At 34.5% G+C, this 21,894-nt stretch overlaps 3 protein-coding genes and 1 pseudogene across 3 annotated transcripts in view; 2 read left to right on the top strand and 2 right to left on the bottom strand.

The window, feature by feature from the left end:
* Positions 1-21,894, top strand: part of Rpn13 (regulatory particle non-ATPase 13) — a 625,061-nt gene that overhangs the window by 119,367 nt on the left and 483,800 nt on the right. The gene's annotated exons all lie outside the window — the stretch shown is intronic.
* The window catches only part of AGO1 (protein argonaute-2), a 235,727-nt gene that overhangs the window by 55,431 nt on the left and 158,402 nt on the right, over positions 1-21,894 (top strand). Inside the window, exon 2 of the mRNA XM_069848071.1 lies at positions 13,584-13,698. Within this exon, the coding sequence (XP_069704172.1) occupies positions 13,590-13,698 (109 nt within the window). The 5' untranslated portion in view covers positions 13,584-13,589. The remainder of the gene's footprint in view (positions 1-13,583; positions 13,699-21,894) is intronic.
* The window catches only part of mRpL53 (mitochondrial ribosomal protein L53), a 36,478-nt gene that overhangs the window by 13,334 nt on the left and 1,250 nt on the right, over positions 1-21,894 (bottom strand). The gene's annotated exons all lie outside the window — the stretch shown is intronic.
* LOC138715831 (5S ribosomal RNA) lies at positions 7,688-7,806 on the bottom strand (annotated as a pseudogene).

Genomic DNA, 21,894 nt, shown 5'->3' with positions numbered 1-21,894 from the left:
AGTTTACTACTGCAGGATATGTTATGCTTGTGTGGCAGGCCATTGTTTCTTATGCAACCACTACAGCCATAGCTTCATTAGTGTATTTTATGAAAAATGAATTTAATTTAGAAGTGCCTGCAGAAGCTGACAAAGCATTTTTATGTTTCATGGATGAGATATGTTTTGACAAATCACTTCTACCTCCATGTAAGATGGAAATATAAGCACTGGAAACAGGAAGAGAGCAAAATGTAAGGCCTAATGGACCGGTCACATTGGTTGGTAAAATACAGCCTGAGTCATAATTTAGGTATATAGTCTAAATGTACTTTCAGACACCACAGTAGGCTTCAGTATCGGTACTCTGTTCTATTTCTGTTCTCAAGCAGAGTTGTCAGATGTACGGAAACAAGGAAGAATATATCTGACTTAAAAAACTCGAAAAATATTTTCATACTCAGAAACAAGTATTATGCTTTTCTGCAGTGATAAATGGTAAACTGACAAATTTAATATCGTGCTTCTCTTCATTGTTCACAGTGCACTCTAAAATAGTTTTTTTTTTTATCATTTTTATAGATTTGTGGCAGGACACTTTTTTCAGGACACACAATCGGGACGATTTCGATTTTTCGGGATGTATGATAACCCTATGATTGAAATGACAAAGCATTACTACAGTTAGAGGAGGAGATATCAGAGTGGTATGAGTCTCCTCCTTCCTCTTGTCTATGTAGGTATATCGTGAAGAATGGGCAAAACAGAGAAAAATTCTTTCCAGCACTGGGATTCGAACCCAGTTTTTGAGCTCTATGTGCTGACGCTTTATCCACTAAGCCACACTGGATTCAAATTTGAATCCTTCTCAGGGTAAGTTCTATCTCTCTGTTCCCCTTTGGTGGCCTACCCTCATGTACTGTGTCACAGAATATGTGACAGTGGCACAATGTCCAAGACTATGAACAGAGGTGCACTTACTACGAGTGATAAAGTGGCCGGGGTACATCATAGTAATATGATAAACGAAAGTAATCACTTTGTGATTCAAGATGGCGCCATGTTCCATCGGAACCCAGCCATTTAGTCACTTGTGAGTGCACCTCTGTACATAGTGTTGGACATTGTGCCACTGTCACATATTATGTGACACAGTACATGAGGGTAGACCACCAAAGGGGGACTGAGAGGTAGAATTTAAACTGAGAAGGATTCAATCTGGAATCAGAATTTGAATCTGGTGAGGATAAAGCATCAGCACGTAGAGCTGAAAACTCGGGTCTGAATCCTGTGCCTGCAAGGAAATATCATGTGAAGACATTATTTCAAAAACAACCCTTGTCAAAATTGCTATTTTTCAGGAGGATAATAAAAATAAATAGAACAACACATGTCAGCTGTTTCCGTACAACTGGTGTTTATCCTTATGGTTATTGCACCTGGCATGTGTCATTTTTGGAGTCTATAAACATTTGAAATAGTAGCAAATGTGTCCTTAACTTAATTTCATTAAAAATGACTAGGGCTGCTTTTGTAATAACGTCTTCATATGTACTTTGGTACATCATAGCAATATGTAGGTTTTATTGAAATAATCCAATGTACCTACCATATCATTTTCCGTCTCATCCCTAAGCAGTTCAAACTTTCGAAGACAACAGCAGTTCTATTATTTGACAATTGAAGGGTTGATAGGAAAAACAACCCATGTCAAAAAAAAAAACATTTTTTTCAGGGGAGCGGAAAACATTATATCTCGTTATGTAAAAAGGATAGGAAACTTAAAGCATAAATATAAATACCCCAATACTTTATAAATATATTGCCTGTATTTTAAGCATACACAGACGCCACATGATTTTAGCTTTCCATTAGTACCAATATCTCATTTTCGGCTAAAACTGACATGGGTTGTTTTTCCTATCAACCCTTCAATTGCTATCATGTAAGCAAAGAGACAGGAAAAATACCACAGATTTAATTTCACTTATTAGAAATCTAATAGTACGTTCAATGCTGGAAACTGGTATAAGAGAATAATATCACTAACTAAATTTTGCAGAGACTAATCCATATCCATTACTCATGCACATTGTGTGCATTTCATTATTATAAAAGAGGTGAAAACGATTAAAAGACGACATTCTTCTCTCGTTCAGAGGATTAAGGGACAGTACTGTTAGACACTACTGAATCTAAGAAAGAGAATAATGTAGTCCCAACTTCTCCATTTCCAAGAAACTGAAAGCCATATGGTTCTGACAAGTTAGATCCTGCCTGAAGATTTGACTTGAAAAGTAAAAATGATAAAACTAAAAATATGTAATTTATAATCATGTTTGTAGGATTTCCGATAAGCTGAATTGTTAAAGGTTAAATATGTTAAAAATATGTTTCCCGTCTTATTTAGCTTATCAAAATTACATGTGATTTTATTTATTCACATACATCACAACACATAGAAAGCACTAACAGATGAACGTTTTCGGCATGGTATGCCATCATCAGATTGTAAGAACCATTAATAACAAGATATTAATACTTTACTTGCAGTTCATAAGGCTTCACTGAAACACACAACATGTAACGCACTTTCCAAGGAAGAGTTTGTATCACTTCACATTACGAAATCAGCAGTCCATACAACAGACTTACATTCAATTGTAGTGTTTTCATTGCTCTATACAGTTTAAACTTATGTCATATGTTAAACGAACAATCTTGTATCACTTGTTTTTAACTTTGATGCCATATACCATATGATCAACTAGTCGCTCAATTTTAACTTACTCATCTTAATTATCGTATGGCAATTGTTTATAACTATGGTATTGTATTCATAATAATTGTAAAGTGTTCATTCTTGTTATTAATGGTTCTTACGATCTGATGATGGCATACCATGCCGAAAATGTTCATATGTTATTGCTTTCTATGGGTTGTGATGTATATGAATAAATAAATCACATGTAATTTTGATAAGCTAAATAAGATGGCAGACATATTTTTAACATATGTAACCTTTAAAAATATGTAGTTTTATGTAATAATTATGCAAATATCTAATAATATGTAAACTGAAATGTTAGTATAGTGCTTATACTAACTAGCTCTGCAGGAGAATTGGCTAGCAGAATGCGGGGACTTGAGGAGTTGTGTTGGTATCATGCAGGTAGTCAATGACCTTGGTCGCATTGAATGGTGGAGGATGGGAGGGAGCGAGACAGGAGATGTAATATTCCTATGTTCAAACCAGGTACTCACAGTACCAACTTTACATCGCTGCCGGATTGAATACTGCCGCTTGCTTCACTGCAGAGCCAGTTAGTTTATGCTCTGTATATCAGTGGTAATAACATAGTTCGCAAATATTTTAAATTTATAGGTGGATAGATTGGAGGGAATGGAATAGGGCTATGTAATTACATAAAAATCCGGGTCCTAGTCATCATTGTGGATTCAGGGCAAAGCTATTTTTTCTCCCAAGCCAATCTGCTTTTTTGTCTCTGATTGCACTGCACTTACTGGCTTATTGTGCTATATGCTTGTCCTAGTTTATATAAAGAAGAATATTCCAAAATTCCTGTGTTAGGTATAAGATCTTGACCAGAAGGTTGCTAACCTGTTCAGACTCTGTTGTTGTGTTTCCAACATCTCTGAGCTTTCACAGTTACACAAAATGTTGGGCTGTTTTCATTTCATTCCCATGTAACTACAGTAAAAGTTTTATCACAGAAAGCTATGTTACATATGCGCTTTGTGCAAAAGTCATATAGCTATATGCATACTTCATCAGTTAAACCAGAAGTTCATGCATTTGCATATTTTTTCCTAGAGGGTACAACTACATGCTTACACATTATCTATACGAATTATGTTGTTATTGTTTAATGCCGGCATCTAGCAATGAACCCATTAGCGCTCTTGCTCTCCAGTACTTTTGAATTAGGTCTTTGTCTCCAGATAGTGTGCTGCAGGTTTTCAGATGTTCTTCATTCATATCAGTTCGAGTCTTGCATAGAGTGCAGGATGGTGAAGTCAGAATTCCTATCTTGTAGAGGTGGCTCGCCAAACAATCATTGTCTGTAAACAATCTAAAAGCTGCTACTGCTGTTTTTCTTGGTCCTTGAGGAATAATACGAATTATCGATTTGTGAGTTCATTGAGCATGGTTTTATGTTGCATATAAGTGCATAATTTCATCATTTTTATAAGAGCATAATATTGTCAATACTTTTAAGACCTATATGACATATTTATAAGATTTACAAGGAGCTGTGTGGGAGATAGAATATGTGAATTACCATACTGAAATAAATACTCAAACATCACGTGCTAGGTTGCTGACTTGCATTTTTCCATAAAGAAAATGTTTATTAAATGCCCATCAAAGAGGTCAGATATTTAGATCAATAGCACCTAATAGTCCACTTCCATCCACCCAATGGGAAATTACTTGATATGGCCTTATATTATGCTCAGCATCAACAAGCAGTTAAAGCGGTACTTAATTCTTTGAACTCTAGTAATGCTGCATCTATTGAGACAGTAGAAAAGATACTGGCAAAAAATAAGTTGGAAAGGAATCTCGTATTTATATCTGTTCATTTTTACAGAGTACCAAAAGCAGTCTTGCCACTGGAAACTGTTGGGACTCCCTTATGTGTGTCACTAGCCACTTTTTAAGAAACGAAATCTAATCTGAATTTTGTTCCTGACAATGTAGGGCAAAAGGTAAAGGAAAAAGTGACTAACATTATTAAAAAAATAAATCCTGGATACTAACACTTGTGTGATACCGGTATCACACCAAAGGATTCATCTCTGTGCGTGGAACAATTATCACTTAAACACTCCCAATAACCTCATGTGACGTGGAAAAAGGTTTTCATGATACAGAAGCATCTTCAGGGACAACAGACCGCAGTTTCTCAATTGAAAACCTCAGCCATGTATTGGCTATGAATTGCAACTCTTTGCTGATTTTAGACAATGGAACCACCTCTGCTTCAGTCTCTGAGGAATAACGTAAGATCATAAACATTAGCTTTTGTTACAGGAAAGTTAATTTCTCTTCATTTATTAGTGCATATTTATTGCATATTTTGTACTTTTTGAGGGCATATTTGTGTATTTCTTAGTTTTTTAGGACATTAACTTCCAGATCCTATTCTTCAGAGTTAAGCAGAGTGTTTCGTACTATCTGGGACTTACTTCATCAGTGAATAGGAGACACAGAAACAATGAAACACATTTGTCCATATTTCCGAATTAAAGCCAACTGAACTGTACAGTGAGGGACATAATTGTTGAGTAGACAAAAATATTTCAAGATCTGTAGCACATTTCATAAGAGGCCAGAGTTTTAATTTCTTCCCAGCATAGGTATGTAATATTTAAACAGAAAAGCAATATGAATATCTCGTCATATGAACCAAAATTTTCGGCTTGGAGCATGCACAGTATGGCATTCTTTGTCTTAGAAAATACTAGAGTCGTCCAACTATTGTGTCCCTCATTGTACATTTGCGTTATCACTCGACCTGTTTACGAGTATACTATGGCTGGCCTGTGCGTTCTTTAGACCTAAATCCATTGAAATCTTATTTGTGGTACCACTTAAAAATAATTGTTTAATCACAGTCTATTTCCAACACTGAAATGCATTGTCAGCATATCAAAGATAGCTGCTAACGTATCTGACAAAAACTTATATTTTTGAAGGAACAAGTCAGTCTACAACACAATGACTGCAGGCCTGCATTCAGGCTGAAGGTGGTCATTTTGAGCACTTCTTGTAATGGTAAGCAGTTCCACATTACTGACATACAAACTTGACTATAACTTGAAACCAAGATCAAATGGGACAAATGTTTACATGAACTTTTTGCATTGTTTTTGTCTCTCCTGTCCACTGTTGACGTGAGTTCCACATAGTACGAAACACTCTGTAAATTGTACTTGCAGCATAATTCTTCGGAGATGAAGAGAAGGGAAAAGAGAATGTAGGTTTTGAATTTCGGTTTATTATGGAGTGCATTCTTGAAGAATAGGAAAGGAAAAAGCAGTGATTGCTGAAGAACTACGACATGTTTTTATCATATATTATGATGTACTGAAGTACATATGTTATCTTCATCTTACGATGTTTGGTGACGTATATACGTCTGTTGATGTGACATTTCATACCATGGCATGATTGTGACTATAATAGTATTTAAATTCATTACATATGTTATTTCCGTGCAGAAATTCTGCGTCATCATATGATGAAGGATGAGTGGAACAGAGAAAAATTCTCTCCTGCACCGGGATTTGAACCCAGGTTTTCAGCTCTACCTGCTGACGTTCTATCCACTAAGCCACACCAGATTCCCATCCCGATGTCAGATCGAATCCTCTCAGTTTAAGTTCCACCTCTTGGGTTCCCTCTAGTGGCCTACCCTCATGCACTGCGTCATAGATGTATGACAGTGGCACAATGTCCACATATGTGCAGAGGTGCACTCGTTATGAGTGACTAAGTGGCAGGGATCCGACAGAGTAAGCGCCGTCTTAAATCATAAAGTGATTATTTTTCGCATATCATATATTATTATGATGTACCGAAGTACATACATTATTTCCGTTAAGAAATTCTGCATCATCACTTAGTGATTGAAAAACAAAATCAAAGAAAATAATCAAGAATATCTTGGAAGATATTGGACGCAATATCTATTTGCATATGAAAAAAAAAAAAATTAAAATTGGAGTTCTTTTCGGCCTTCAGAGAAACCAATTTGATTGACAATAAAACAAACGACTAAAGCTTGTCAAAAAGAGGAAATGTAAGTAAATCTGCAAACTAGGATGTATGTATGTATGTATGTATGAATTTATTCACACTGCAAATGGGTATATACCCGGTGGCAGTGGTAACTAATTACTCAATAATGACAATTAATAATAAACACAATTAATGATAACAACAACAACAGGGAACATCCTAAACTAAATGAAGGACGATCACTTAAAATAACATTTAAAGATTTCTATCTTAACCCTAAGGTCGAACTAAAACCCACGAGTATGATATGTTCATACCTGCACAAGTACTTTTCAGCACTACTCTCATTTTGCTGACAACTCATTCACTGCACTGGAACTACAACACATTTCACTGATTCTATCCTGATTTCACTAACATTCCAAAAACATTTCACTGTTCAAATACTTTGCACTGCCACTATAAACTATAAAGCTTCACTGACAGAAACACACTTCACTGACACAACACACTTCTTCACTGATACAACACTTCAATAACAAAATATCAATTATACCCTTTAAATAGTGTGTATAATATACTACCGTCTATTAGTAAAGTCCTTAAGCCTATTTTTAAATAAAGCCTTCAGTAAGTCTGCAGGTAAAGCATTCCAGTCCCTGATAGTATGATTGAGAAAAAAAAAACTTTCCAGTGTCCGTCCTCTGTCTTCTTTCCCTCAATTTATATAAGTGGTCATTCCTTGAAGAGTAATTGGCGGCTGCAACCTATTTTTTATTTCTCTCCAGGCAGGCTCATCTCTGTATGTTTTGAACATTGCACATAATCGAATTCGCATCTCCTGTCCGTGAGTGTGTCTCATTTTAATGGTGAATTATTACGACAACGCTTGAGAGCCTGTTTTTGAATCTTTCCCAGTGTCTTAATAATAAAAAGTTTCGCCAATGGCACGTGGTGTTCTCAAGCAGTCACCCATCCAAGTACTGACCGCACCCAATGTTGCTTGACTTTGGTGATTGGATGAGAACCGGTATTTTCAACATGGTATGGCCGTTTTACGTTTAAAACTCTGCATTCAATAGAATTTTATTTACACCATCTTTTAATTTTTTTTTTAGTTTCTTTGTGAGATAAAACTATGTTAGATTCAGCAGGATGAAAATTTTTAAAAGTGTGTTCGAATAAGCAGCTATGAAAAAAAAAGTTGCCGAGCTATATCACTAACAGTGGATCTAAAGAACTGTGATCTTATCACATATCTTTGTACAGAAACAAAAATTTTTACTCAAACAAGAGAGTTTATTTTAAAGTGACTGTAAGCAATTTATAAAACTGTCATCCAATAAACATGATTAAAAACCGTTACTTATATTAACGACTATGACTTATATGTCGTAGTCATTTGACTTTCAATAATAGAGCTAGCAAAAATAACGATTAGTAGATTTTCTACAATAATCGAATTTAATGATATTAAAATATAGTAAACGACGGTTAGCAAAAACATAATCGAAGCTCCATTCTACATTATAATAATGTAGATGAGGTAATTTGGCGACATTATTATTTTCTTGTAACACTATTATTCTCAACACTTTTTCTTGTCGTACGATGATAGTTATTCATTTGTTTAACTATACACTACAATGACGCCATAATTATCAATGTATTGATAACTAGTATATATTTTGTAGCAGTTTTAGTGTAAAATGTATGCAAATACAAGTGAAGGATACAGAGAAAAATCGATGAAAGTTACAATTCTCTTAAGGGTGATATCATCTAATTCAATATACAGTAGAGTCCCGGTAATTTGAGCTAACTGGGGCTGAGACACTACCTCGAATTACAAAAACTCTGATTATACAGAAATATTACTAAATCAAAGAGTAAATCATGAATAAATATTTAATGAGCACAATAAAGTACATACTTGTGTTAGATATGGGTAAACATTTCCAAGTTTCAAAAACACAAGTTACATTTTAAAGAAATTGTCCAGAGTCCTTTGTTTTAAAATAGATCCTCGTTTTTTAGCAGCAATGTCGCACCATCTTCTAAGAAGCATGGTGTCAGTTGGAGTAGCTTTTGATTGCTGTTCAATGTAACGCAATGCCACATCTAGCACTGCCAAACCCTCGGTGTGAGTGATCACTGGTAGAATTTCTTCAGGCAATTCCTCGTCACCACTGTCTTTAGCGCGTTCACTTATCATTTCAACAACATCGGTCACTTCAAACTGTTCATCACTGTCCATCCATTCTGAAACCTCACTCTCATTCGCGTTTTCACATCCAGCAAGCTTTTTCATCAGTTCTGCCAAAGGTAGATCATCTTCGTCTGTATTGTTGGTATCTGTTTCATCCTGTAAAATCTTGTTCCAAGACTTTTTAGTGTGTCCGCCTTTATTGAAGACCATGAATCACTTATCCAGTAAATTACGTCTTTTATCGTAGTTTTTTTTTTTAGAAATTCCTTGATGGTTCCTTCACCTTCTGTTGTTTGTAGAAGCATGTGAAGCAAATGACGACAATACTTTTTTTTTTCAAGCATTGTAAAACGCCTTGGTCCATGGGCTGTATTAAACTCGTCACGTTTGGGGGTAAGAACAATGCGCGAATACCGTCACATTGTAATTCTTCCTTGTCAGGGTGTGATCCAGCATTGTCAAGTGTTAAGATTGCTTTGGAAGACAAGCACTTTTTCTTTAGGTATTTTTTGGTCTCTGGAACAAAATCTTTAAAACACTTCTTAAAAATATTTTTGTCCATCCAAGCTAATTTTTGGTGGACATATGTAACAGGCAGTGCAGATGCAGTGATATTTTTTAAAGCTCTAGGCTTAGCAAACTTGCTTATTACCAGTAATTTCAGTTTATAGTCTCCACTTGCATTCCATGCAGCAAGAACTGTCAACCTCTCTTTAGATTTCTTGTAGCCCGGGACAGACTTCTCTTGCGGCTAGAGTTTTAGATGGAGGCATTTTATAATTTAGTCCTGTTTCATCACAATTATACAGTTGATCAGGAGTAAGGTTTTCTTCTTGTATATATATATTTTTTTCTCACAAAATTGTGTAACAGTCTGAGCATCTGCAGAAAGTTTTTCACCGCAAATTTCAAGCTGCCTTATGCCGTATTGCTTCTTGCACTTATCCAATCATCCTGAACTTGCAGTAAAATCGTCCTCACCTTTCTTTAACTCATTCATAAAAAATAATGCTTTTTCTTGCAGAATAGAGCCTGAAATTGGATTTCATTTTTGTCTTTGTTGAGGAAACCAAATGAACAAAGCTTCACTCGTTTTTTCGTACTCAGATTTCTTCATTGACTTCCGTTCAAAACAGCGAAATACCCAAGCACTTGTTAGATGAAAACATTTCAATTTTGTCTCTGTTTCTACGCCAATCTCCAACTGCCAGTTCACTGACTCCATACTCAGCAGCATGTTTTTTTTAATGTTTCTCCTTTATGTAGTCTTTTCAGAGTCTTCAGTTTCACATTCAACGACACAAATTTTCTTTTACTCCTGCCACTCATTGTAATGTACACAATTAAAACATTAAGAAACACACAGTTACTGTAAAACACTTTAGAAGTAACATATAGGTGCGCTAACTACAGTACCATCTACAACAACGGTCAGCCTGTTACTGCTTTAAAATCTGTATTTTTACTTAGCTGTATTTTAGTGACCACTGTCGCTGGGTAGGGATTACTATACTGTAACAATGTTTTTCTGAAAAGATGGTATCTACTGTACAACTGATTGAAGTGCGATCCCAATTAGTGAAGGAACAACAAAGATACAGCCAGCACACTCCTCGAAACCTAATGGTACCTGCCAATCTGTAATATAAATGCATTAGCAGTCTGAGGCCAGGGTTATTTTTGTGCATTATGAACGAAAACCCTAAGTGGGACAGTTTTACCTGTATTGTACATGGAAAATTGAAAAAAAATCAAAATGTAACACATTCGGAAGTGCAAAAAATGCACATGCCAACAACATATAAAAACGGGATTTTACTCTAGTTTTAAGTAAAATTTTAATTTTCTTAAGACCGGCTCAAATTACATGGAACCACAAAATACTGGAGCTCGAATTACCAGGATTCTACTATATTTCTGCAAAATTTACTGCAGTTTAAATCAAAAGTAAGAAAGGGTGACTGTATCTGTGGTGATAATGCTCCTTTACCAGTTTTTATAACAAAAACATAAACTTTGCAGTAATATCTGAATTAAATGATGTCATCACACCCTTATGAGAATTGTGACTGTTACAGGGAAAGAACGAGCTTTGTCTACTTTAACAAATTGTTCAGGAGAGCAATTTACTGTAAAGTCTGTCTTTAGCATATTTTTTTCCTTGTATGCCACATCTAAAATCTGTCACAGCACTTCGACTGTTTACATTATCACATTAATAGGATTAAACTGCATAGAATCCTACTCCATACAATATGCATAACTCATTTTTTTTTTTTTTAGCTTGTTCTTTTCATATGCAAAGTATTACGCATTCAGTTACAAATATTGTGTATTAAGAATTAATGTCATTGACAAGTCTTGTGAGGCTGGAATGCAATGAGACTGGTCTTAGTTGTTACATTATTGCATTAAAAAATCCAGTAATTAGGTCAAGACAAAGTGACTGTCATCCTCATCACTTTCCTGTAGCAGAGGGTAAAGTAGATAAACTTTGTATGTGAAGGTTAAGAATTTGCAAGTAGAAAAAAACTGGAAGACTGTGATCATGAAGAAATTGACATTTATGCTGCATAATACACGAATATGAAGTGCCACTTTTCTGAAATATTGATTTCAAAATTCAACAAATTATCGTATAAAAACAATGGCCAACAATAGTTGATCTGTAACCAATAAGTTCTAACAGAGTGGATAGTGTACAATTCGTGGAAGATTCTGCAAGATTTTTTATAGGCAAAGCATGTGTAAGGAAGGTTTTCTCCAAGGATACTGGTTATTCTGCCATTCTCATTCTAGAAAAAAGTTATTACAGTTCAGAAAGTTGAAAATACCAACGTCCACCCACTTTTTTGTTTAGTCAATTGTCTGAAGACAGGTCTGAACCTCACAAGTGATACCAACAAGGCACCACTTATGAGGCGACTAGGCCAGGAGATAATGGGGTAGGGTGACCAGTTTCTTTCTCCCTCCATTGCATACATCACTGACTAGCTACATATTACATTAATTAGACTTCAGATTTATACAAACAATTGGTCTTCCTTGGACACATCGTCAAGTGAGATGTACTGCCTGATAATAGATTTTCACCCAAATTGGAAGAGAAATCATGAAAATCTTTCCCACATTTCAAGAGTGTGAACTAATATATTCGGTTTTATGGTGCAGTGGTTAACAAATTTGTCTTGTATTTGGAAGTATTTGTCTGATTCCAGAGGCTGACTATCCTGATTTGGTTTTTTCATTGTTTCCCAAGACCCTTTAGGTTAATGCTAGAACAGTACCACTATCTGCTTCCTTCCCAATCTTAAAACCCTTCATAACATAGTTTGTATGTCATCTTCTGACTTTCATTACATCTGTTTGATAAGTATCACAACTGGCTGAGTGTGCTTTATGACTTGCAAAGACCTTTGCCCTCAGTGAGAGGACTTCAGGTAAAGGTACCTCAGAAATGGAATTGTTCACACAGCTAGACGAACAGTCTGGAAAGGTCTCGGTAACCAACCAACACGCCAGTTTTATAAAATCAACTACAGGGACAATAATATGTAACATATAGTAATTCGTAATTTATGGCTTTACTTGAACACATACTGTATATACATCATAACTTATGATAAAAGTAAAACTCTCGGAAAGAATTAATACAAATGACATGTCAGAACCAATGATACCAATGAACTTAAGGTTGCTTTCCAGACGATTTTTTTTTTTCTGGAGGGAAGAGTAATGGAGAATTTTGAGGTATCCTGCTCCTGTCCATTTTCTTGATATGCTGCAGCCAATTCGTCCTGTATTGGGTACTGATGTCTGTTAGTGTAATTTTGAGAATTTCTCTTCTGGTCTAACAATGTGTAGCCTCAGTTTTTCTAAGAAATCTCATCTCAACTGAAGTGAGTCATCATGCATCCTGTTTCCTAATTGACCATGCTTCAGTACAGTATATGTATCTGATCTTCCCGTGATTCAGTAAACGTTCATTCTGGTGTTTCTTTGATTTCGGTAGGATTGAAAGTTTGGTTGATCATTCATAGTGTTTTGTTATAATTTTGAACTTTATTCTAAATATTTTGTTCTTCATTATAAGATAAGTTATAGCCTAAATATTTAAATAATCTGGCTTATTCCAATATTGTGTTTCTTATCGCTCTTACAGATTCTGTTTCCACATGTGAATCATATAACATCACTTCTGTTCAATAGTACTTTCCTTCACTAACCAACAGATAAATGTTAAAGTAAACAGCAACATACATCTCCTTAAAGTAAACTGCAGTCCTGCTTTTCTTTCGTGAGACAGAATACTAATATGCTGTATAAAAAGGAAGACAGAAGTTAAAATAAATGCTGAACCATCACAAGCACTTTAAGTAATCTCGAACCTTCACTAGCAATTTAAATAATCTCACTGTATTACAGACTAACAGTAACTTACTGCTATTGTCTTCTACATCCTAATGCATTGTACGTGGATTAACTTACTAAAACAGATTTTCAAACAGTTTCAGGATGAAATTAATATCAGATTCACCTACTGTTTGTCTCGATCATAAAGGTAGATTGATGCCTGAAATATTTTAATAGAAAACAGGAATTATAATTTGGATTATTTCTTTACAGATAAAAATGGCTATGGAAAGGCCAAAATTGGCCATTCCAGGGTCAGAGATACATTCTGTAAGACGAGAGACGATATCCATGCTTGGGAAGACATATGGCTGTGGCCAGTGTAGTGGTAAGTACAACCATTATCTAACAATAATTAACGTAGAGTTCGGATTTCTATGACATACTACCATATTTTTATCCTGGTCTCTTTTTTTACTAAACTTAAATTAAATTAAACACGATTCTAGCCTTTGTGAATATGATGACATGGTTTTTATTGGTCATATAAATGCATATTTTACTATATTTTAGCACTGTCATATTTTACAAAAAAAAAAAAAAAAAAAAAACATAAAAGCATATTTTTGGTCATAATTGTTTTAACAGTTCTCAAGCATTATTCACATGTTTTGTGTCAATAATGAGACGATATTTTGTTTGCATTTAGTTATTTAATTTGAATTTCTCTTCTTTGAAATATATTATGGTTAAGTGAAGTTTTAAGGTAACCAGTTTTCAAAATAAAAAAGTAAAAAGAATGCTAGGAATATGGCCAGATTGTTATGTGATGCATAAAAGGTTCCAACCCCGCTATAGTCAGATAGTAATTCGTAAACAGTCATTTACCTTGTGAACATATCTGTAAAAGAAGTAGTCACGCAGAGGGCAGACGGATATTTTTCACCCATCTTCTCCCTTCTCCTATGTTTATAGGGCGAACAGTCCTCCATGGCAAGGAATTAATATTAACAAAAAGAATTCTGTAGAGTGATGGATAAAAAGTTTTGTAAGTAATTTTTGGACAATATTTAATTTATTTTAGTCACATTTCCAAGTTTTTATGTAATATTTTGGTATTTTTAGGGCAAAAGTGCATTCATATTTTCTGAGTTTTTAGGTCATAGAAATCCGAGCCCTAACAATTAGTAATAAGTTTATTCTTGTCTCTGCCACTTGATCTGCTGATGTTGGTAAAATGAACATACTAAATTTATAAGAAAAGTATATTTAGTTTTCTTTGGTGTTCTTTTAATTTCTCACTTCTTTCTAGTAGCAAGTTACCCAACACGGAATTTAATTTATTATTGCATTGCATTCTTTATTTGTTGGAATGCAAAGATGCTTAATATTAATAATAATAAAAGTATATAATGTTTGCGCAGTAATTTATAATAATTTTATTTTCTCTGGAGAGACTTCAGAACTTAACAGATTTTGTAAAAATAAAGTAGACACATTTTTTTTAAATTATCCTTAAAATTTAACTTTTACAAATTAAGCAGTTTAATTTTGAATGACCAACTAATGGATTAGCTGAAGATAAGTCATGAATATCTCAACACTGAGCCACTTTACTCGATAAAAAACACTGTTAAGTTATATTTCTGTAATATCTTTACATAAACATACATTTCTTATTTTATTTGTAATATTACCCATGTGCAGTAGTGGCAAAAAAAAAAAACTGGACCGACCCTGATTTCAGAGCTTTGTTCATTCCAGAGCACGATAGACTGGTAACTAAGACTTTCGTGGTTTGAATCCTGCCTGGGAAGGAAACTTTTTTTTTTGTTCCTTATTCAAATTTATTCCCAATACTTTTCGATTGCAACGATATTTTACTACTTAATTAACTTATTATTCCCAGAACATGAATTTTACCAGCAATCAAAAAGTATTGGGAATAAATTTGAATAAGGAACAAAAAAAAGTTTCCTTCCCAGGCAGGATTCGAATCACGAAAGTCTTAGTTACCAGTCTATCGTGCTCTAGAGTGAACAAGGCTCTGAAATCAGCTACAAGAGTCAGACCGGTTTTTTTGCCACTGCTGTACACAAGTTTGCCAGTGAAAATGAGTTCACATTTTGTTGACTTCTAATGGCTGGTGTCTGAAATATTTATTCTGAATGATTAATAAGTTAAGATTTTTCGAATAGAAATTTGATTTAATTCTCCATTGGAACCAATAGTAACAAATCAATATGATAGAAAATGTTTGTTGTATAAATTTTCTTATGCAGTAGTTGAAATTGGTAGAGCTATTATATATATCCATATAACTTCATTTTATTCATTTTTATGAATAATGCACAGAAGTAGTTGTGTATGTTTAACAGTTTGACATAGGACATGAATGTCTCATAGAATTTACGTTGAAATTTCAACTGTATACATGCAGATTAAACAAAATCTATTACGGTAATGTTTAAAGCAATTTCGAATAGTAAACAAAATGTGACTTAAAACACCATACACTGTGTCCGACCTAGGCTAAATGTACCATAAAATAAATAAGTTATACTGTAACAATTAAATTTATTTTTATGATACATTTTTTCAACAATACTTCAATTCCCCAAGATTTTAGCAATTGAAAGGAATGGCGAATGTGCATAGCACAGAAAATGGAAAAGAAGTTGATGTTGAAATCAGCCTAGTCACTTAAGAACATTAACTAAACAGCAGACTGGTTCACAGGAATGAAATCGTTTACACATAATCTATGTAGATGCATAAATGATGAGATGATCGATCGATCATGTGCGAGTTTTGTTAACCAAGAGTCTGCAAAAATCCATAAGGATGTGAAGATTTCACAGTAATCTGGTCATGATATTGTTGACAAAGTCCACTTACATTACATAGAAGAAGCTTTAGTTTCTTCACATTATACAATCCAACAGTTGTTTCAGAGAAATTTTGCAGTTGAGATGCTGTCATACTTTGATGAACAATTATTCTTATCTAGATAATGTGATTTACATTGTGAAAGCTGTTTTGTGGATTAGCAATGGACGCAACTGCCATATATCGAGTTCTGAGAATTCTCATGCTGTGATGAAGCTTGAAAGGGACACACCAAAAGTCATTGTCTGATTATGGGTAGTGAAAAATGGAATCATTAGTCTATTTGTAGTGACACCAATAAGGCATACTTATGGGAATATATTCGAAAACATAGAACAACAATTAAACAAATTATTCCATCCTATTTCGACAATGACGCTGCTACTTTTTTTAAAAGAAAATTTTTCTGGCTGCTGGATCAGAAGAATGACATTCTCTAGGTTACTTGATATTATATCCCTTAGATTTGTCTGAAGTTTGGAAAGGACTTTGTGTATCAAATAATACCTTGCGATTTTCAAGAACTGAAACGACATATTATCAGGTCTGTAGTTCCTCAGGTAATTATTAATATACTGGAAAACACTTTGTAGGAGCTTAAGTACTGTTCGGACATCTGTAGAGTAACCTATTAAATGTCACAAGTAAGTGAAGGGGTGAATTCCAAACTGGACTAAGTTCAAATGACAAGTTATGAGAAAAATGACAAAAACTAATAAAATAAATTTGACGCCCTTAGATCGGTTTGAAAAAAAACATGCCGACACTAAGCCAAGACTTAAGAGAGTCTGTTAAACACATATAACTTATATACTCATATAGCTTGAAAAGAATAAATTAAAACGTGAATAAAACAAGTTAAAATCTTAGAAAAAGAATTGGACACTTTGGAATCCACCTTTTCAATTCAGGACTTAACACTTATTTCTTACACCTCCATCATGAACACTATATAGACATCAGACTCGAAAATTTTAAACGACACAAGTAATTCAGGATTTAACTCTATTTCTTCATACCTCCATCACGAACACCTTGTGTAATAGACATTAGACTTGACATCTTGATACGAATCTAAAGAAGATGATGTGCATGCAAAAGTACAACTTTGTAATTACAGCTGAGCTTCAGTTATCATCTTAGACTGTTAGTCATTGGTTATTAATACCATTAAATTTAATTACCACCGAAACCCCAGTAATTGTAATTTTTTTTTCCAAATCAGGTCCAGTAGTACATTTGTTAACACTATCTCGAACATACATATATTTGTGCTTCTTGATGATGTGAGTCACACAGCCTGACTTGAACTGAAATCATAATTTTTTTTTTTTACATACCGGTACTTGAGTCAAAATATTTGTCAAAATGTAATCAACTAATGTCTGCTTCACAGGGAGCTTTACCTGAAAGCTAGATTTGTATAACTAACATTACTTTTTGGTCATACAACAGTAGAAGGGTTAACTATGCTAACCAGTAGGTCTATTATGAAAATATAGGGTGGATGATCCAGCTACAAAATTTCTCTTCACACTATTGTTACAAACTGTGTGCGTGTGGAGATGATTGTTGTATGGACATTGAATGTTAGTTAACTTTACATTGCCATTCACAGTTTTACCCTATCCTTAATTATTGTTGCTGTGCATACTCACTGTGTGTGCGCTTGTGCGTGCATGCCATAGTTCACTCTAGAATTTCGTGATATCACTGTACATTGTACCTACCTTTCTGATTGAGGTTTAGGCTGATAAGTACATCTATTATCAGGCAGTACACCTCATTTGATAATACAGGGTGAACCGTAAGTAGTCATTAATTTCAAGGGGTTATTCTTTGAGATATTTCCAACAAAAACATTTAATACAATTTTGCTCGTTTTTGCTTCCTTTTCGAGAAAAAAAGTTTTATATAAAACATTTCATAGCACGTTTTGGAAAAGCTACTGAATGAATTTTCAGTATGCTCAGTCAATTTAAGAGAGCAGTGTATTATGATAATAAATTATTGAAATAGTTTTAGTTTTGTCCTTCAAATTAGCAGAAATTGATCTGAACAATTGTCACTTTTCGTTCTGAAAAAGAATTGTAAAATGTTACATTTGTTCAGATCATTTAAAGGACAAAACTAAAATTCCTTAAATAGGCTAATTTATTATGATACACTGCTCTCTTAAAGTGACTGAGCATATTGGGAATTAAATCAATGGCTTTCTCAAAACACACTATGAAATGTTTCATATAAAACAGCTTTTTTCTCGAAAAGGAAGCAGAAAGGAGCAAATTGTATTAAACTTTGTCTGAAATATCTGAAAGAATAACCCCCTGAAATTAATGAGATTCCTTATGGTTCACCCTGTATGTCAGAGGAAGAACAGTATTGTTTGTATACATCTTAGTGAAATATGTTACTAGCCAGCAATGTATGCAAGGAGGAGGAAAGAAACTGACCACCCTACCCCACTATCTCCTGGCTTAATGTTGCCTTATGAGTGATGCCTTATTGACATCATTTACTAGGTTCTAACCTGGCGTAGCTCAGTGGTCAGAGCGCTTGGTACGTAGAACCAAGGACCTGGGTCGATCCCCGGTGCCGGAGCGAATTTTTCTCCTCAAATATTAATTGTCAATATTACAGATATTATTCTGTAGGACAAATTCATAAATCCATAATACTGTCTTTAGACAGTTGACTAAACAACAACTGTTCACATATGTATATACCAGGTGGAAAGAGACTAAAAAAATCCTTTTGAGAGATGAATCAGGGAGGGAAGTTAAACATAAGTGTCTAATATAATTGTGGTCGTTTGTGAACAGTTTTTGAGACATTCATACAAATGAAAGTGAACAGATGACAACATTGCAACACGTGTTCACATAACAGTAATGGTTGAGTAGCAAAATTAGGTATGTAACTGCGAGAGGCACTGGTGGCTGTGCATTTCCTCCTTCCTTCTCTAGTCTTGTTTTAGACTTGTTTCTACCATCACTGACTACACAGTTGCAATGTCTTCCTGTCACACACACTTCATTACTGATCTTCAATGACATTACTGCCAAAGCATCATTGTTACACAACAAAACAAGGGTACATTTTTTTGGAATTTGCATTACAAAATGCCCCCATATCACCCATTTTTCTAGAATATGCATTCCAAAATTCAACTAAAGATGCTGCTTTTCTCAAAACCTATTCACAAAAGACCACAATGATATTAGGCCTACAATTTTTTTGTTTACCTCACTGCCCTGATTCATATCTCAAAGGACCCTATTTAGTGCCGTTCCACTCTGCATAATTAATGGAAATTAGGTAAAATGTAATTTGAAAATGGATTACTAATTAATTTTTATGTCTCGAAAAGTGTTAATCTAGGACCTATGTATGATAGTCTTAATTTAGGCCTACTGATTTGTAATGTGATAGTGTATGCTCTGATAGCAACAAGATATAGGTAATTCATAAAAGAAATGAGGATTTCGTTACAAAAATGTTAATATTAAATATGCTACAAAATAGGCCTAGATAATGGTTTTGTAATATTATAGCAAACTTTTTAATAGGCCTATAGTGATTATGAAATGAACGAATGATGTTGAAGGCCACAATGAAACAAAAATTAATCAAATTAACATATAACAATATGTATACCATAGTGTCGGGTTATCATTGCTAATTGTAGTACATAAATTTGGAATTATGATAATAGTCACTTTATTCAATAATCTATCTCAGAAGGTATGATAATTACCTAAGGTGTGACTTTCAATTAGTGTGCATGCAGTGTGTTGCTGATAAACTTGTAAAGAAAAATTTCTGACATCTACGTATTTTTGATTTCACCACATGTGAAGCGTTTAGTTTGCAAAATCAGATACATCACTAAAACATAATTGTTCAGTATGAAGGAAAAACGTTTGCACGGAACCAAGGATTTACAACGAATACTATTCTTTCATCATACAAATCCATGTGATGTATCTGGTTTGGAGCATAACAGTGCTGCAGCAGTTGTAGAATCATAATATATGAAGATATGAAATATAACATTAACTCATTTTCAAAAAAAAAGTGATGCATCTGGTTTTGCAACTACATGCCTCATGTATCAGTGTACACTTTTGTGAAATGCCAGCAACACAGCTTTTCATAACTTATGAATTTTGTCTCTAATCTGTAATTAGTAGTAGTACTTCTGTGAAATTGGTATTGTAGATATCAAAGCTTAGGTCAAAGTAATGTTACTACACAGGTCAAATGATTCCATTATTACAGGTACAAAATAAGGGTTTTAATAAATTTATTTGTAATATTATTCACTCTATAATTATGTGACCTACTATGTAATTCCCTCTCACTTTGAGAGGGGAATAGGTTTAAGGATGTTCGAGAATAAGGTGCTTAGGAAAATAGCTATTGGGGCTAAGAGAGATGAAGTTACAGGAGAATGGAGAAACTTACACAACGCAGAACTGTACGCATTGTATTCGTCACCTAATATAATTAGGAACATTAAATTCAGATGATTCAGATGGGCAGGACATGTAACACATATGGATGAATCTTTTTTAGTGGGTTATTTTACGATGCTTTATCAACTGCTGCGGTTATCTAGCATCTGAATGATATGAAGGTGATTTTTAATCCATACTGCCACAGTCCTTGAAGGGCCCAGACCGATTATCCGGCTGTTGGTCGCAAGTTCACATGCCGAAGCAGAGGTATCCAACCAGAATGGAGGTATCGTGTGGTTAGCACAATGATCCCCCCAGCCATTATAGCTGACTTTAGCAACCAGATTTCACTACTATTGTAGCTTTCCAAGTGCATCACGATGCTGGGTGGGCACTGGTCCCATACACTGGCTGAATTTTCATGAGAACATTTTTTCCCCCATGAGGACTCAAACCAGCACGCATTCCGTAATGCGTGTCCTAGGCAGGATGCCTTAGACCACGACGCAAAAGTGATTATGCTGGTGGAACGAATCCAGGGTCCAGCACCGAAAGTTACCAGCATTTGTTCTTAATGATTGAGGAAAAACCTTAACCGAGTAACTTGTCCCAACCAGGATTTGAACCCGGGCCCACTCGTTTCATAGTCAGGCATGGTAACTGTTACTTCACAGCAATGGAACATGGGTGAATTCAGAAATACATCTAGAGTGTTAGTTGAAAGATCTGAGGGGAAAAATACTTTTGGGGAGGCCGAGACGTAGATGGGGGGATAATATTAAAATGGATTTGAGGAAAGTGGGATATGATGCTAGGAACTGAATCTTGCTCAGGATAGGGAATGATGGCGGGCTTATGTGAGGGCGACAATGAACCTTCCGGTTCTCTGAAAGCCTTTTGTAAGTACTATGTAATTTTACAGTAATAGGCTACAAAGCAAAAGATGTATCATACATGAGTTTTAACTTTCCAGATAATTCATACATACTGTGTGTGTGTGTGTGTGTCTATATATATATATATATATATATATATATATATATATATATATATATATATATATATATATATATATTGATATGTATATTTTGTTGTGAAAGATAAAAAGTTAATCTGTTCTTTGGAAGAACAAAATAAAATAATGTAATTACCTAATTACTTTATTTTAACATCACCGTGGGTTACCTGTATTTCCACACATTATGGTAGTGTCTGATCGTGAGTATCATGTACCA

The sequence above is a fragment of the Periplaneta americana genome, chromosome 15 (assembly GCF_040183065.1).
Source record: "Periplaneta americana isolate PAMFEO1 chromosome 15, P.americana_PAMFEO1_priV1, whole genome shotgun sequence".
Classification (NCBI taxonomy): Eukaryota; Metazoa; Arthropoda; class Insecta; order Blattodea; family Blattidae; genus Periplaneta; species Periplaneta americana.
Note: the sequence above shows the minus strand (reverse complement) of the source record. Positions and strands in the feature narration are given on the sequence as shown.